Source organism: Temnothorax longispinosus, chromosome 7, assembly GCF_030848805.1.
Source record: "Temnothorax longispinosus isolate EJ_2023e chromosome 7, Tlon_JGU_v1, whole genome shotgun sequence".
Taxonomy (NCBI): domain Eukaryota; kingdom Metazoa; phylum Arthropoda; class Insecta; order Hymenoptera; family Formicidae; genus Temnothorax; species Temnothorax longispinosus.
In genome coordinates, this window is record NC_092364.1 from 10,974,341 (window position 1) to 10,993,550 (window position 19,210).

A 19,210-nucleotide genomic window follows, 5' to 3' on the forward strand; every position below is an offset into this window, starting at 1 on the left:
TCCTGAGATCGTTCGGGACGTCGGAGTGGGTTACTTGAAGTGAAATGGTGAAGCATTTAATTCATTCGCGATATTTAACTTGTGAAATACATAAAGGCAAACGATGGTAAGTAGAAGACTTATGATTTATTTTCCTTTGATACTTAAGTAACACTGCACTCTCTGAGGATTATGCGGATTTTTTGAGTTAGAAGTACTGTTTTTGTAATTCTAGGTTTCGGTCGCTCTTCAACGGCAGGAGCCGATTGAGACGGATTTGGCATGTCCGAAACGGAGGCGAGGGTCTCGGAGTGCGATGCTTGTGATACAACGGGATTTAATACATTCGGATCAAATTCACCGCCAACATAATAGGCCCGCGCGCCGTAGCCGTTTTAATTGCTGGGCACGTCCCGACCGTCTCGATCGTACCATTGGTGACTATTCACTTACCTTGTTGCGGTTTGTTATACTTCCGGATCCTTTTCAATATAAGCTGCTTCGATTTTCCTTTTTGGAATAGAGCGCATACAAGGGCCTTAACGGATATCATGCAGCTAATAAGCAAATAATTGGTGTTCAACAATCTATTTTTATTCAATATTTTTAGGAACGAGGAAAGAACAGCGGTGATTAGAGAACGCCTTGTGGAAGGCGCGCATCTACGTGAGGACTTGTCAAGAACGCCCTGAGAGAGGCGCGCATCGACAAGTAGGTATCAGGAGGTTGATTCTGTATTTTGAGACGAGGTGAAAATTACAAAAGTGAACAGATTTACTAGATTTTGACAAATGAAATTGTAGATTCTCTAGTAAATTTTTTCACTTTTGTAATTTTCACCTTGTCCCAAGATACAGAATCGACCCCCAGGTAGAAAATCATAAAAGGTAAAACGAAATTATTCACTTTCTTTCCTTATATTACAGAATCGTACTCCGTCAGTAAGATGAACGACGCGTGAAACTAAGAGGCACCACCCTCTGAATCAAACTCGCTCGCGGCTAAGTCTTTCACGGCTCGCGGCTAAGTCCTTCTCGGCTCACGGATGTCCTTCTCGGCTCGCGGTGCTCTCAATACATCAATCTCGCGTAACTTTTTTGGAAATAGAATAGAAGAGAATGCGAATGCCCGATTCACAGGGCCTGTATATATACATACTCGTTTGGTGACGTCCCGGGGTAAGGGACTACGGGGTTCACGTGGATACGCGAGACCATCACGTGAAATTATTCGGAAAATCGCGTGATTATCTGAGAGCGTCGTGTGCCGGTCCAGACTATGAATTGATCGCTCAATAAACAAATTTATCAAATTATATGTTAGTTATTTCCACATTCCTTTAAATTCTTTCTAAAGTATCTTATATTTTTACTATAATGACAATACTAATATTACCTAACATTAATTAATTTATCATTAACATGCGTTCTACTAAATCTATGATTTTATAATAATATCAATATTATTATTATTAATATTAATAGAATAATATTAACATTATCATCTCATGCATCTAATCCTAACAATAAATTTACAATGATATCAAGATTACTATTACTACGAATAATACATTATTTTCACGTGCATTTTACCTGGAAAGGTCCCGTTTGCCTACAAAACGATTGCCTACAGCTTCGTTTGCACACACCGTATTGCACACAATCCCGATTGCATACATTCCCATTTGCACACAGAACGATTGCCTACTGCAGGCATTATTGTGCACATGTCGCTTTGTCTACACGATCATATTGCACACAGCGCATTGCACACACGACCGTATTGCTCACAGCGCATTGCACACACGGCCGTATTGCATACACGGGAGAGCGTCCCGTTTGACCAGGTTACGATTAATCACAGCCACTCACAGCCCCCGGTGCCTGGAGTTTTTTCACTGGATCAGCTAATTAGAAATTTTTACGGACGGCCGAATCGAGCAACGCGATTGATCGAAATCTTACCTTACTGTTATGTTTTATCCCCATGCACGTGAATCTCGCTTTATAACTTATAAAGCACATGCATGGGGGGGGGGGGTGCAGAGGGGACTTCGCCCTTCCGCTCACGCTTAAGGGGATCCTGCAGTGACTGGCGAACTTCCTCGATGTCGATAATGTCAACCTTTCTAATTTTGTTTTCCTTATATCTGTCTTTGTCTAACGAAATGACATCTGTCCTTTTTTCGATTGCTCGCCATCTTACGCAAGATCCGGCAACTACTGTTGCTGCTCTTCTTGTCATCCTGCATCCGTATTTACATTACTAAAATAATTATTAGATGGATCTTTTTTTGTACGCATTGAATCTTACTTCTACTTACACGATATTATTCCTACATGTTTTCCCAAGGGTGGATGATAAACATTATGTACGTATAAACTGTAGAATTTTTGTTTTAAGCAAATATTGTCGTCAGGTGACAGCTGTGTATGTGCCCCAATAAGTAATATTTTTAATTTTTTGGTGCTTTTGATATAAAATCGCGTTTTCCACCCTAGATTTTTGTGCGGACTTTAAGTCTAGACCAAGAACTTGCAATTCTGTAAAGCCAATTAAAAGATCCATTGATTAACGATAATGTCGGTAAATCATACGGCTGCAGGATCCCCTTAAGGGGATGCTGGAGCCGTCTGTTTTACCGGCATTTTTTGTCGGCACGTAGCGTCGTATTAATTTGACAGAATTAAAAATCCTTCTCCAGAAATGCAGTACATACGTTAATGATTCGGGGGAACTCCGATTTTATATAGAAAACGAGAAAAAATTACGGAAGTACAGATTTCCTTATCCTACTTTTATCCCAATATGGCGTCTCGAGTTGCGGCGAGCTGTCAGCTCGTCACAAGATGTATTTCATATAAGAGATATATACCATTGGTACGAACGCGAAAACAAGTTCCCCCGAATTGCACAACAAGAAAAACATCGATAAACCCTCCAAATCAAGATTTGGAAGCGTAATATAAAAGTATAATGTCGATGTGCATCGTGCGTATGTGTGCGTGCAATGTAGCGTGCTATCTTTGTCTATATCTTTGTCTATACAAGGACAGATATAGTCGATAACATAGAAAATGGCAATTTTGTCGGTTATACAGACGGCTCCAGCATCCCCTTAAAGCGAGGTACATTTCACACCCGGTCACGCCGTAGGCGTGCTTTAGGGGGAGTGCGGGGGGGGGGGCGAAGCCCCCCCGCCCACGCCTCAACATCTATGCACACCCACCTGTGCATGGGGGTATGGGGAGGGTGCGGGGGGGGGGCGAAGCCCTTCCCCGCTCACGCATGTACTTTGGTATACGCATACGCATGTGGTCACGAGGCATGTTCTCAAAACTGCATTCTCTATACTGTATAATTACATTTTTTTTATTATGTTATGTATAGCAGTAGGCTCAACTTCTGAATAGCCCCTACCTCCGAATTTTATGAAACTTCCACCAATTGTTGACCATTAGTGTCATTAGGTGGTTTAATGCTCTACATAATTGCTGCAAGTTTCATTAAATTTGGAGATAGGGGCTATTCAAAAGTCTTACCTTTTAGTTATGTCATTGTTGTAGCAAATGCGAGTGATATGTGTATTTTATCGTAACAATAGTTAATTCTTAAAAATATTTTGGCTTTGAACAATATTCAAAATAATTCAAAAAATTATTATTATTCAAAGTGATTTGATGTATTTTACGCCTATCATTAATTAAGAGTCTTTTATTTATATTTTAAATTAAATGATATGTAACAGGTATCTCGTTATTGGGTACACCAACGGAGATTTATGTACATGGCACAAGTTATCTATTCTTTTGTTGTACGGCCTTCTTTGTCACCTTTGCCACGTCTGTCGTATATCTGCCAGTTTTTCACGAGCTCAAACTCACCAGCACTTATGAATACCTCGAGAAGCGTTTCGATAAAAGAATAAGATTGCTAGGTTCAGTCCTCTTTGCCATCAGTATTGTAAGTAAAGCCAGAAAATCATATTTGTATAAATCTTTCCATAAGTGTGAATCTTAAATGATATATCGATACACAATGGTTTTTTTTAGATAACTTGGCTTCCGATTGTCATCTACGTACCTGCATTGGCCTTCAATCAAGGTATATATTTTCCAAACAAAAGTTTAATGAAAATTTCATAGAGAATTAATCCAATAATTTCTGAATTTGCACATATTCGAGTTTAATTAATAATTATAATTATGCATGCCCGTGCATGTGTAATTTTAACTTGTTTGAAAATATGTCGTGCAAATATGGAAATCACAATGCGGTATCATTATATAAAAAATCATTTCAGATTACTCTATTTTCAGTCACCGGAGTAAATGTACACATAGTTACACCCTTTGTATGCATCGTTTGCATATTTTACACCTGTGTGGTAAGATAATTGACTTAAAAAATATAAAAAAGAAAACAAATAAAAGATATAAGAAAATAAACGCATGTAATGACGTAAAGAATTTCAAATTAAAACTAAATGAGTATACTCTTGCATACTCTTTATATTTTTTCTTTATTTTTTTTAAATAAAATAAATATTTAATTTTAATCGAATTATTTATCATATAATTGGATTGATCCCTCGGATCGATATATAACAAATAATAAATCTAACATAATAGCATTTAGAAAATAATTTAAAAATTTTTATATTTAGTATAACTTTGTTGAAAGATTTTATTATTTTATTCAGGGTGGCCTCAAGGCAGTAGTATGGACAGATTTCTTTCAGACTTTTATTATGTTCGGCTCCATGTTGTTAATTACAATTAAGGGAACAGTGGATGTTGGTGGATTGTCGCTAGTAATTCGAAGAAATCTGGAATCCGGAAGACTCGAATTACCTACGTGCGTGCATTAAACGATAACTTTACCTAATTGATAACGATACAATAATAAATCTATTCGTGTTACTTGCATTCTATACATACTTCATTCTTTCTCTCTTCAATGTTCGAACATACATTCCATCTAGTTTTAGATAAAGAAAGTATTAAAAAATAGACACAGTGTCATTAGGGGAGACACCCAGAAGAGCTAAAAATATATCTATTTTTATGAATTCTTTTACGAAAACTATTAATGTCATTCCAGCGAGATTTTCACCAGTTTTTAAAATACATATTTTGATATGTAACACAAAATTTTGAAATAAAAATATTAATAAATAGCATCAAGCACGCGGCCTGGTTTATCAGTTTTGCTGTAGCAGTTTGCAGTATGTAACTATTGTCGCTTTTATAAAATTTATCTAAATAAATAAGAAAATTAAAAAAATTCTTAAAATATATGAATAAATCTAGTCTTTGTCTCATAGCTAATTAAAAAAAATCTTCAATTTTGACAAACTGACAGGATTTCCCCAGATATTTTGATTACCGTTTTTAAAACAGTTTTAAGAAAAACACATTCAAAGTTTAAACTGCATGAAAGACAAGCTATTGACGAGAAAAAAGGTATTGTATTTAGTAAGATAAGGATTAATAACAGACAGGCTATTCTTGAGCAATCTTATCAAAAGGTTTCTAAAGATCATTGATTATAGAATACATGGACGGAGCCATAGCTGTCTATGTAGATAAGGAGATGATAATACACGTAAGACGTAAGATGTAAGACGTAAGACGTAAGATAGGGGACCAGGACATTGAATTCAATAAACTTGGATTATCTTCGGTAGAATTCGGCTCATATATGCTTGTGTGCTCGTGTGCGTGTGTGCGTGCGTGCGCGCGCGTGTGATGTGTATGTATATTAGTGTCCTAAAATTCGCGGACACGAAATGCACAACGTGATTGTCTCTGCTAAAAGAAACGATTTTTTCCTTTGGCAAAATTGCGTCTAAACACTACTTTTTAAATAAGAGCAATTTGAAGCTAACGAATGAGCGCCTAGGTTACACATAACTCAGGGGCGGCGCGCGTGGCGTTTGAGCGTGTACGTATATGTGTCAATGGATATATGGTAACTACCGTATACTATCCGATCTAAAATGTTTCTTTTTTTTATCATAACAATCATTTAAATATGAACCTATTTTGATACTGCAAACATTTGAGACCATCTTTGATATATATTGTATACTAAAAATTGTAGTTTAAATATCGAAAAAGCTCATATCTAAATGATCATTTATGATTAAAAAAAAGAAAAATTTTGGATTGGATAGTATATGGTAGTTATTAAACCGGATTACAAACTGCCGTGTAAACGTAGTCAATAATGCCTTTCACTTGAAGTTAGGTCAGTATTCATAGTCGGATCTTATATTTAAGACCGTCTTAAGTACAATCTTAAGATGTCATGAACCAATCACAGAGCCGTACTAGCATCTTAATGCTGGGTCTACAATGCGTGTCGCAAAGTCGTGAGTCGCAAGAATTGACCAATTACAGTCGAATTTGTGGAGAATGATTGACTGTGATTAGTCAATTCTTGCGACTCACGACTTTGCGACTCGTATTGTAGACCCAGCATAAGACATTACTTAAATTAAGACAGTCATAAGATCCGACTATGAATACGGGCCTTAGTCGCGTTCAGATCAGACACAGACGTCTAGGCTGCATCATTCTATCTTTATCGCTCATCAGGTGTAAAACAAAGATAGAATAAGCAAATAGCGTTAATAGCGCGCTCTCCGAACGTAGAGTCTTTATATAAGAGTTTGGCCACTGAAGCTATTTGGTAACAAAATGGCGTCTCGTATCTTATACAGGGACTCTAGCATTTAGAGTCAAGGACACTCAAAGACTATGGTCGTCAGCTTTAACCTAAAGAAGAAAAAGGAGAAGGGGGCTGTGGTCGCATTCTAATTGGTTTCGCCATTTTGTTACAAAAGGTTGATTAAGCCAATACGCGTGAGTCCACTCAGTGGCCAGACTCTTATATAGGGACTTTATCTAAACGCAGCCCTAATATTACCTAGACTGTTAGATTGCTATAGTTTAGTACAGGCACAGTATAACCATACTCAGTAGCGACAGTGAGTGTCGGCACCTTTGATGTAGTAGGTTTTGGTCACATGACTCGCCGCTATCTTCTGAGATGTACGAACATTTAAGAGAGAAAGAGAGAAAAGCATCTTTCTCTTTGTCATACATATAGGCCACCATATTCCTAGAGGAAAAAAACGTTCAGTGTCGATGCTGGGTATGGTTACAGTGGTCTAGTTTCCACCGAAGTCGTTAATTCGCGCCTAGTGCGGCGTAGAACCAAATTTAAGTCGATGGAAACGTGACTGACTGCGCCTCGAAACGCAGTCAGTCACGTTTCCATCGACTTAAATTTGGTTCTACGCTGCACTAGGCGCGAATTAACGACTTCGGTGGAAACTAGACCACTGTTGTACAGGTTGCATTGAAGTCATTCGCCATCTTTGAAAGGACCACACATATAAATATTTTGTAATGCGTGTGATATTAACTAAGGGCCCGGACACACACTTCTGCACAACGTATAATGCGTAAGCATAAGAAAATTGATTGGTCCATACACATGTGCATAAGGAAATAGACCAATCAATTTTCTTATGCTTACGCATTATGCGTTGTGCAGAAGTGTGTGCTCTCCGCTTAATCCTTTCAATGGTCACCTTTCCTCTACTCTTCCCCTACTCTACCTCTTGCTTTCACTTGTGGCCTCCCCTTTTGTGGTTTCATTCGCAAAGCCTGTATTAGCAGTCTAGGTAATATAGATGTCTGTGAGATTAGATAATAACTGAACATATCGCGTCTAGCTATTTGTGCATCATGACTGTTGGTTCAACCAAAAATGTAGTAAATTTATTGGTTGATCCGACAGTCATAATGCACAAATAGCTAGACGCGATGTGTTCAGTTATTATTTGACCCGAACGCGACTAACTTCAGTGGGATACTTTTCTCTTTTTCTCTCTTAAGGATGTATCACTGGTACAATCTTAGACAAAAGTGCATGAAATTTGAAATACTTGAATATCTACGCCTAACGCATAGTAAATCTAGATGTAAGATACTCAAATGATAGTAGGAGTCTTATTTTTACTCCTACAAAGGTATTTTTTACTTTACAAATGTTTTTTCCAGTATTATTTGCGATTTTTGTAATTTATGAGCCTAAACTTTTGGCAGTGAAAATGCTCTGATTTCAACTTTATAACGTCAAATTATTAATAAAATTAATAATTAATAATTAATAATTAATTAATAATTATTATTAATTAATAATAATAAAGAAATAAATTAATAATTAATTATATTAATTAATAATTAATTATTAATTATCATTAATTATTAATTTATTTCTTTAAAACAATGTAGTGAAGACAATTGAAACTTGGCAGATATTTTCATCTATTCGTATACTAGATGTACAGAAAAATTCAAAATATTGGTAGCGCTCCTTCAACATTTTTTTAGCTGTTTTATCCGTCAAAATCGTCTCTTCCCATAAGAATACGTGTAAAATCAGTGAAAATTAAAATCGTTATATCTCAGCAACCGTTTAGTGGATTCGTTTCTACTTTTTTTTTTAGCACATCAAGAAGGCTAAAGAACATTTTCACAAATTTTTATCCACTTGATAGCGCTTTGAAAATATGTGCAATACATCCTTAAGTGTTCGTCTTAAGGTGGTTTTTGACGCCGATTGTACGCTATTTTACTATTTCACGAAAATTAATGTCGCTAGCTACCAAGAGATTGCAGTTCTCCAAGGCGTTTTGTAGCCATGGATAGGAGCATAGGAGCATTTGATGGAGAAAGATTTACGCTTCAGCAAGATTGTGTACTAGCTTATTCGGTGCGAGCAACGATCGCGAACATGTGAAGAGTTGTTTCCCGGTTTTTGGGGCAAAAGCGTTTAACCACCATACATACTCGCCAGATTTGAACTTTTCCGTGACTACATTTATACGGCGGCTTATAATCCGATTTAATAACTACCGTATATTACCCGATCCAAAATTTTTCTTATTTGATCATAATGATCAATTTAGATATGAGCTTTTTTTGATACTAGGAAATAATTTTGACAATTTATTGTATTTTTTTTCTTTAATTTTGTTATTAATGTTCTAATAAAATTTTATGTTTTGCTTAGAGTGTAGATTTTTAATTTGTATACTGATTTGTAACTGCTTAGTGTTTTTAAAAAACTAGTCATAAAATTATCACAATAGTAAAGGAAAATATTCTAAATTGAGATTTTGGGAACTGTTAGGGAAACGAAAAAATCCTACGTATTCTTACGTATTTTGAGTCATAAAATCCGAAAATGGTCATAAAAATTACGCTTGTAGCAAAGAAAACATAGAAAATTGAAGAAAATTTGGAAAAATGTGAAATTGTTATACTGTCTTACAGGCGTTGCGTTCGCAGCAGAATGATTAAATCGTCTGCTATCTATCTCACTTCATCGACGACCATCCGGGAAAAAAGAATTAGATCTGTCGAGATATGACCAGATCCGGTTCATCAGATTTGGCCAGATATAATTTGATCCGCAAATTGTCTCTATCTGGCCAGATCTGAACAGATATAACCAGATCTGACCTGATATAATTTGATCTGCCGAGATATAATTATTTACCAAATGTGTCCAGATCTGCTCAGATACAATTAAAAATTATGAAGAGATGTAAAATGCTATAAAACAATAAATACATCTATTTAATTCAAAAGTGTGTGCCACTTTATTATTAGCGTGAACTCCGATACAACTAATATAAGTTGTATACTTGATTTATATACCGTTCTTATAAACTCCTCACAAAAATTAAAGGAACACTTAATTTTTCTTAAAAAAATTGGCAACATTTAAGCAGCTGTAACTTCGTAAAAAATGAACAAAATTTAAGTTAAAAAAAAGGATTTTAAAGCTTAAAATATCTACTTTCGAAAGGTCACTGTTATTTTTTAGTTTCTGTGAGTTTAGTAATTTTTACATATAGAAAAAACTACAAACTGGACAAAATGGAAAATTTTCTTCTTACTTTGTAGGCCTGTCTCGTGCAAAAAAAATCTGTGAAAATTTTCGATTTCCTAACGTGAAAGCTTCAAGTTTTCCCTACAAAATCTTTTTTTAAAAATGTTTCTACGATTTTTTGTTACTGAGTTATCGCGGATTGAATAAGAAATGAGCATTTCGACTTTGACATAACTTCGTTAAAAATCATTGTACCGCAATTCAAAATATGAGCGACATAAAATAGAAGCAATGGTAGCGATGAAACAATGTGCAAGTTTCTAATTTGCACACTTTTTCCATTTTAAATTTAATCTTTTTATGAATTGAAAAAGGGTCAGCTTAGTAGCACAAGTGGGATTTTACAATTGACGCAATGTCAAATCGATGTTGACTTTGGGAGTTCAGGCTACATGGTCCATATACATATAGACTTTGCATATGGACTTTTGATCGCGTATAAAGCTGGATCTAATGAACCAAATCTTAAAGAATTATATATGAAATAGGGGTAGAAAAGACTAAAAAATATAATAGAATTAAAAATAACCTGCGTAGAATAGAATTAGAAATAACCTTTACATTGCGTCGTATAACATTCGCACAATGAGACTCGAGGAACATCTTGTCAACCTCGAAAATGAACTAAAAAACATCAAGTAGGACGTTCTCGGAATAAGCGAAATCAGGTTGAGTGGGGAAGCGGTCACAATCATGAAATCTGGACATATGGTTCTTCAAAGGAACTCTGACATAAATTTACACATCGGTGGCGTGGCTCTGCTAATTAACAAAAAGATAAAACACCTTGTAACCAAAACCAAAGCTATATCGGACAGGGTAATTTATGTAGTGCTAAGGCTTAACAACAAATGCAGCATGCAAATAATACAGGCCTACCCACCAACTTCAACCTCGACAGATGAGGACATTGAGCAATTTTATGAAGACCTAACAGCAGCAAAAATTGCGGAAAACACCAAGTTTACTATTATAACTGGTGACTTTAATGCAAAAATTGGATCGAGGACCCCGGCAGACCCACCGTACATCGGTGTCTTTGGTCTGGGCATGAGAAACCCAAGGAAACAAGCGATGATAGACTTCCTGAGTAAAGAGAAAATATACTGCTTAAACACCTTCTTTAAAAAACATCCCAAAAGAAAGTGGACATGGAGAAGCCCGGAAAACACTATCAAAAACGAAATAGACTATGTGCTAGCCACAGATAAGCGCATTTGTGCGGATGTATCAACCCTAAATCGTTTTGACACGGGCAGCGACCACAGGTTGATAAGAGCAAAAATCTTAATGGATACTCAGCTCGAGAGGAAACGTCTCTTGGATAAAAAAATCAGGCTAACATTAGTAGAGCTGAGAGGGAAGGAAGAAGAATATAAGACCACACTCGAACGGAAACTAAAATAAACCGAAAAGCTACAAGAACTAAAACTAAATGCGCTGTCAACACAAATCACGAACAGCATCCGAATTGCCGTGAGAAAAGTGTGCTCACTTCAGAAACGTGGGAACCCGAAATTTAGTTCAGATACTGAGAGACAAATTGAAGAAAGAAGAAGAACGAACAGGGCCGTGAGAAAAGCGATTAGAAAAGACAAAAGAGCTTACAACACACGAGCAATCAAGAAAGCCATTGAAAATAATATGAACATGAGAGTTCTGCGCTCCAAAATGTCAAAAGGGAAGGTAGTAATCCATAAGATGAAGAACAATCTGGGAGAGGTTGTAACAGAGAGGGACAGGATCGCAGAGATTATCGAAAACTTTTACCGAAGACTTTACAGTCAGTCAGCTCCAAATCCGAATCAGCAAGGACGCCCGAGACAGATAATTTTGAACGTAGGATCCGAAGATTTATCAGCCATTGACAAATTAGAACTGGAAGCAGCGTTAAAACAACTAAGGAACAACAGATCACCAGGGGAAGACCGGATAACAGTCGAGATGCTTAAAGTTGGAGGGGAAAAATTGGAAAAAGCACTCTTGGTACTGTTGAACAGGTGTCTGGAAGAGAGCCGTTTCAAGAAAATCAGTATCTACATTAATGAAAAATTAAACTCGCGGTTTCAAAAAAATCAGCATATACAATTCTTTGAGATTCGGTCAATTATTTCCAGAAGAATTGGAAAAATTTTGGAACCAGTTTCCAAAAAGATCGGTAACGAAAAATTATACACTTTATGGCAATCCCCGGGAAATTCTACCCCTACTTCATATACAATTCTTAGCGATTCGGTCAATTAATTCCCGAAAAATTGGCGACGATAGGAGTAGAAAAGACTGAAAAATATAATAGAATCAGAAATAACCTAATATCTTAAAATTTAAAGGAAATTAGAGCTGCCACAGACATTTTTCAAAAAATTTAAAATTTTATAAAAAAAGAGAAACTCCTTTTAGTCCAGTCAACGTAGGAAAACACTTGGAAATTTCTCCTCGAAGAGTAAACTTTTTTGGAAAGTGTTCTTTTGGGTTTCAGAAAACATGTCCCAAAAGTTTACCAACGTAAATCCTGTGCTAAATGTTTTATTTAACAAAAAAGACCGGAAAAATCGGTTTTTTTAGTATAACTAAAAAAACATTAATTTTATGAAAAAATAAACCATGCCAATCGAAAGAGGAGAAAATTTTACTAAAGAAACATATCTAAAGTTTTCTTAATATTAATATGTGTAGGAGTAATAATTTTTTAATTAACGCTTTAAAGTGCGTCGATGCCGTCCCGTATGAAGCCGCCTGCAGAGTACGCGGGCGTGCGCGCACTTTTTAAAAAGAGTTGTAACTTTTGATTATCCAATCGATAGAATCGATAGGATCGATAGAATCAAATTTTACAAAAAGCATTCGAAAGTAGACGTAATTTACTAAATTTCAAGTGGTTTAGAAAAATTGAGAAAGCATTTTGAATATATTTAAATCGAATTTGAAGAGAGGCGATATGAAATTTTTGACTTATTTCACTAATATCATTGCCATTTATATAAATTTCGATAGAATCATTTTGAATATATTTAAATCGAATTTGAAGAGAGGCGATGTGAAATTTTTGACTTATTTTACTAATATCATTGCCATTTATATAAACTTGCAGATTTTCACTTCTAAATTAAAGCATTATATTCTTAAAATATATGCTGATAACATACAATAAGTGAAAAAAATTACAAAAATTTATTTTTTAAAAGTTGGGACCTCAAAGTTGATAGTTTTCTTGAAATTTCGTTATTTCAAAATTGATCAACAAGTTTGACTGCAGATATTATTACTTAGGAAATAGATATTGAAATTTGATAACAGGGTTTTTTAAAGCTGAAAATATGTACTTTAAGATGATACATATTTTATTTGATAAACAAAATATTAAGCAGGTGTATTTTTCAAAAAAGTACATAAAAATAAATGTCGAACTAGAAAATATGAAAATTTCTCTATTTTCAAAGTAAAAAAAGTAATAGAAAAAAATTTTTTTTGAGAAAATAACTTATGGGATGTTGTAGCTTGGGTCTTAAACTTTAAGACTGTATATTGGAAATATTTTTTTGAACTTTTATTTTAGTGGCTACACGCAATTTAGTAAAAAAAAGTCGTATTTACTGTCGTTTGTACTGTTGTTCGGGGTAATCTTAGAAATTATTGGACCGATTTTGAAAGTATTGTATATGAAGTAGGGGTAGAATTTTTCGACGTTTTAGAACATTCCAAACACATTGGCAAAGAAAATTGAAAAAAAATTTTTTTTTTCATGAAAACAAAGTTTTCTCTATGAGGAAGCAAAACAGATTTTTAAAGCTGAAAAACTCTACTGAATGGTATATTTGCCAAATTCTTTTAAATAACATGTAGACATAATACAAATGGATGAGATAATGTAAAACTTAAGGATTTTTCCCTTTTTTATTTTGACCCAAAAACAATTGTGCAGAACAACATAAATTTATTTTTTACGTTTTTTTATACCTTTAAGTACCCTGCATTAAAAAAAAAAATTTGCTAAATAGCTATGAGATTTTTTCATGGTGGCCACTATGGTTTTATGGGGGAGCTCTGACTGTTTTTGTCGGTATTTAGGATCCCCTTAAGGGGATCCTGCAGTGACAGGCGAACTCAAACGCGAATACAACGCTACCCAAGCGGAACTGAAAATGTCGATAATATCGACGTTTTTAATTCCGGTTCTAAACCGCGTTTTTCATGTTATCAATTTATCTTAGGGCAGTGATCGTGTAACTTTTCGCCTAGTAATATATTTTGTGCTCTCTGAACATCCAAGATCTGCGCCTTTTTGGATGATCTAGTCCGCGCGGCAATGGTTGCGATTGCAGCGTCTTTGACAAGATCCGGCAACTACTGTTGCACGCAACACTGCTCTTCTTGTCATTCTGCATCCGTATTTGCATTACTAAAATAAACTTTTGATGGATCTTTTTTTGTACGCATTGAATCTTACTTCTACTTGCACGATATTATTCCTACATGTTTTTCCAAGGTAACATGATAAACATTATGTATGTATAAACTGCAGAATTTTTGTTTTAAACAAATATTGTTGTCAGGTGACAGCTGAATGTGCCCAAATAAGTAATATTTTTAATTTTTCAGTGTTTTTGATATAAAATCGCGTTTGTGTACATAAATTTTTGTGTGTACTTTAATTCTGTAAAAAATTTTTGCAATTCTATAAAGCCAATTAAAAGATCCATCTAAAAACAATAATGTCGGTAAATCATACGGCTGCAGGATCCCCTTAAGAATCTGTTTTTTTGAATTGCGGTACAATGATTTTAACAAAGTTATGAGTAATCAAAGTCAAAATATTTATTTCTTATTCAATCCGCGATAATTCAGTAACAAAAAATCGTAGAAACATTAAAAGAAAAGATTTTGTAGGAAAAACTTCAAACTTTCACGTTAGAAAATCGAAAATTTTTGCAAATTCTTTTGTGCACGTGATAGGCCTACAAACTGAAGAAAAAATATTCCATTTTGTCCAGTTTGTAGTTTTCTATATGTAAAAATTACCAAACTCACAGAAACTAAAAAATAATAGTGACCTTTCAAAAGTAGAGATTTTAAGCTTTAAAATCCTTTTTTCTTAACTTAAATTTTGTTTATTTTTTACAAAGTTACACCTGCTTGAATTTTGTCTATTTTTTAAGAAAAATTAAGTGTTCCTTTAATTTTTGTGAGGAGTTTACCATCGTTTGTCATATTTTAAACACGAGAAACGGATCTCATCGATTGCCATCTCTCGGATGATCCGACATTTGCACAAGGTATAACAAAAAAATCGGGACCCTGGATTATCTCGAAAAGATGTCGTTTTCGGAAAAAAAGTTTTATATAAATGTTGTAGGATACTAAGTTACTCATTATGTGGTGATATTGATATTTGACCTTGAACGATCTTGGAAAAGTCACATCACAATCTCGTTGTTTAAATATCTATCCTTGTCTAACGAGATATTTATACGATACATCTGTCCTTGTCTGATTGCTACGCCACCTCTCACTACGCGTAATACTGCTTATTCTATCAACCTACATGTGCTTTTGCATATATAAAAGTTAAAAGCATGCAATTTTTTTCTAGGATTTTTAATTTTAGTTTTAATTGCACGATATTGTTCTTACATGTTTTCCTTACAGCGCCTGTATCTAATTTTGTATATATAAACTGTAGTACTTTTGTATTAAGCAAATATTGTCGTCAGTGACAGCTCTGTGTGCCCAAAATTTAAATTTTTTTGCGTTTTTGATATAAAATCGACTATAGCGCTCTACATTTTTGTGCGTACTTTAATTCTGTAAAAAAGTTTTGCAATTCCATAAAGCCAATTAAAAGCCGTATGTATTTAACAAATGTTGTAGTAACGACTGCCATTATAAGATCCCCTTAAAGATAAAGATTGACGCACGATCCTCGAACCTAGGAAAGGAGATGTTTGCCATGTTTGTCAAGAGAAGAGGAAAGTCCAAAAAAAAAAAACAAATCCAGTTTGTTTTTCTGCCAAAAATATGCCCAAAATGGAGAAGTCAAACGGATAAAGCCAAGCGACAAAAAGAAAAATCCATTCCATGTCACAGATGCCAAGAATCAGGCCATCGAGCAGCTCAATGCCTGGCGCCGACACCAGTAAAGAGCGAATCAGTGAAACAAACCTATGAGGACAGTGACTAGTCAGCAAAACGGAAGAAGTTGAAGACAAAGAGTTTTCGCGAGGAGTGTATGTTCTCATCGAGATCACGGGAGGTCGACGAGTGGTTCTTGCCTGCTTGGACAGCGGATGCACCTCTCATATGTGCTCAAAGTCCGAATCCTTCAAATCGCTGAGAAAACACACATCCGGACATCGAACCTGACGAGCCAAGACACAATAACGCAGATTAAAGGATTGCAATAAGATACTAAAACTAGGAAGTACGCTCCACGTCCCAAGAAAGAATTTAATGTCTGTCTCCAACCCGTGGCAGATAGAATTGGGGATCTATACACTCTCAGAGCGCGTTCTGATAGTGCAAAAAATGTTAAAGTAAAGCCATCAGCACCAGTAGACATTGTAAAATGGCACGTTTAGGACACATAAACTTCCGAGACTTGAAGAGGATGTCTCAAATCGGCCTAGTAACGGGAATAAAATTGGATTATAAGGAAAAACCGCCCATGTGTAACGTCTGTACGAGAGAGAAACTAACGAGTACTCCATTTCCAAAAGCGAGTAAAAGACGCACAAATGATTTGCTTCAAATAATGCACAGCGATGTATGTAAACCCTTTCATGGCAAGACGTTAGGCGGATCGAAATATTTCGTAGTATGTATGTATGTATGTATGTATGAACTTTATTTCTTCCCCTTAGGGCTTGAAAGGCGTTTTTAGAAGGAACGTATCCAAACCTTTACATCAACTTACATATCCTCTTACCCTAACTTAACTTAACTTATTTCTACTTAATCTAGTGGAGTGTATGTGGGCTTCTGTCTCTACATCCGCCCACACCCACACCCGCCACACGCACACACACGCCTCCTCAAAAGGGACTTCCGCTTCTTCTTGCCTCCTCCATTCTTTATATAACCGCTTCTACCCCCCCTCTCTTCGGCAAACCACTCATTCTCTCTCACTCTCTCCTCACTCATACCTCACTCATACCTATCTCCCTCATCCACCATTACCCCCTCTCCCCTCTCTCCAAGCACCTATTTTCTCGCCTTCTGCCAACTTCCCTCTCTTTTGCCCCAATCCCTACAACACTCCCACGTGTGCTCCCACGTCCATAATCCGGTGCACCGTGCCAATCTTTCCTATGTACTCAGCCATACACGGATTCCATCTACCATGACCGTCCTGCATCTCTTTTAACGTATCGACTTCCATTAGCACTTTCACCTTGTCACCAACGTTAAACGTTAAAGGGTGTGGACTAGACGTGATGCTGGCGACACCGCTCTTCGTCGGCGACGTGTTGTTTCCGTTATCCGGTACGGTCAAGACCGGTTGGCCGAGTAATGGAAGGTGTTCCTTGTAATAGGTACCAGCATTGGCCTCCTCCACGTAACACAGATCCACGCAGCCTTTGAAGCCTAATCGGTACACGTTAGTGCTACCCGTGGACCATGTAACGGTTGCGACGGATCGACTGCTCTCGTTGTCTCATCCGCGTATGTCCATGACTCTGCCGGTTTTCCCACGTCCGCCATCCTGATTTCCCCATTCCCAATCCGGTCCGCGAATGACTTTTGCTCCTATGAAGATCCCCTGCAGAGGTATCTCCTCTTTTCCCTCGCACAGTTTGCATATTCTTTTCTCCTCCTCCTCCCAATATCTGCCTTCTCTCATTTCGTTCCCCAGCCTAAACTTCGCTATCCTACTCCATCTACTTTCCCCCCACCCTTTTTTTAGATTCCGGTATCCCCTCCTCTTTTACTTTCTTGTACATTTATTGTACCTAGACTCTTTTATTCTCTTCCATCTCTCCGCTCTTTGCACCTCTCTTTCCCATTTCGCCATTTCCTCTAGCCGTGTCTCTTTCTCCCCCCATCTCCCCTTCTCCCTTTACCTACATACCTCTATCACTAAGAAACTTCCTCCTGCCTTCCTCCTAATTCGAGCTCCCCCTTTCTTTCCCGTTTTTTCCTTCACTTCCTCTCCACACATCCTTGCCAGCTCGCTTCTTCCTCTTTTTTCCAGCCTCTTTTTAAACCCCCACGCCCTCTAATCCGCTCTACCTCTTAATTTTTCTCTCTACAGCTCTTTCCTTACCAAATACCCCGACGTCCTTCTGTCTACTCCCAACATCCATCTCATATATCTTTCTTCTAGCCGAAAAACACTCGCTTAAACACCAGTGTCACACCGTATCGCACCGGAAGCGGAAGTCCTATTTCGTAGTATTCATTGACGATTATTCCCGAATGGTGTAAAGTCTACTTCTTAAAACACAAAAATAAAGTGTTTCATTTATTTAAACTTTTGAAATCTTTGGCAAAAAAACAAACTGGGAGGATACGTAACGATTAGACACCGCACAATTGGACAAATTTAGTCTTTAAATTGAAAATTACCATACACACACACACGCGGGGGGTGCAAAGGGGGCCTTCGGCCCTTTTCTTGCACCTCTTCCGCCGATTGACAGGGTGAACCTCGCTTTACAACTTAGCATGTACTTTGTAAGTTGTAAAGCGAGATCCATCTTGCCTACCGGCGGAGGGGGTGTCCAATCGTGCGGTGTCCAATCGTGCGGTGTCCAATCGTTTGATGTCCAATCGTTTGGTGTCCAATCGTGCAATGTGCGTGTCCAATCGTGTGGTGTCCAATCATGCGTTGTCCAATCGTTACGTGTCCAATAAAACGTGTCCAATATTACGTGTCTAATCGAGCGGTGTCCAACCGTTAAGGCTCAGTCACAATGAGAAAAATAAGGAATAAGATAAAGGAATAAGGAATAAAGGAATGTCGCATCTCACTTTAGTACACGTACATTAAAGTGAGATGCAACATGCCTTATTCCTTATTCCTTTATCTTATTCCTTATTTTTCTCATTGTGACTGAGCCCTTACGTGCTCGAACGGGATACGCCCCCCTCCCCAATGGTAAGCTCAATACAGCTAATATTAATGGTCCTCGCGGTAAAACTGAAACTAAAGGTACATCAAATGGATATAGTTACGGCTTACCTGGACGGAGAACTAAAGGAGGATGTATATAAAGAAATCCCAGAACATCTAAAAGAAATATTAGAGGAAGTAGTGTAA

General features: G+C 36.7%; 1 protein-coding gene and 1 long non-coding RNA gene across 2 annotated transcripts in view; both read left to right on the forward strand.

Annotated features, from left to right (window-relative positions):
* Nucleotides 1–6: 6 nt before the first annotated feature.
* Nucleotides 7–2,536, forward strand: LOC139815605 (uncharacterized). The gene is made up of 3 exons (XR_011732787.1): nt 7–416; nt 590–690; nt 906–2,536. It is a non-coding gene; the product is annotated as an uncharacterized lncRNA (long non-coding RNA).
* A 1,184-nt stretch (nt 2,537–3,720) lies between these two features.
* LOC139816936 (sodium-coupled monocarboxylate transporter 1) overlaps nt 3,721–19,210 on the forward strand; it is a gene marked incomplete at its 5' end in the record, with an annotated part of 160,977 nt that continues 145,487 nt past the window's right edge. The window contains 4 exons of the mRNA XM_071784767.1: nt 3,721–3,942; nt 4,032–4,083; nt 4,299–4,366; nt 4,682–4,836. Of these exons, the coding sequence (XP_071640868.1) occupies nt 3,721–3,942; nt 4,032–4,083; nt 4,299–4,366; nt 4,682–4,836 (497 nt within the window). The remainder of the gene's footprint in view (nt 3,943–4,031; nt 4,084–4,298; nt 4,367–4,681; nt 4,837–19,210) is intronic.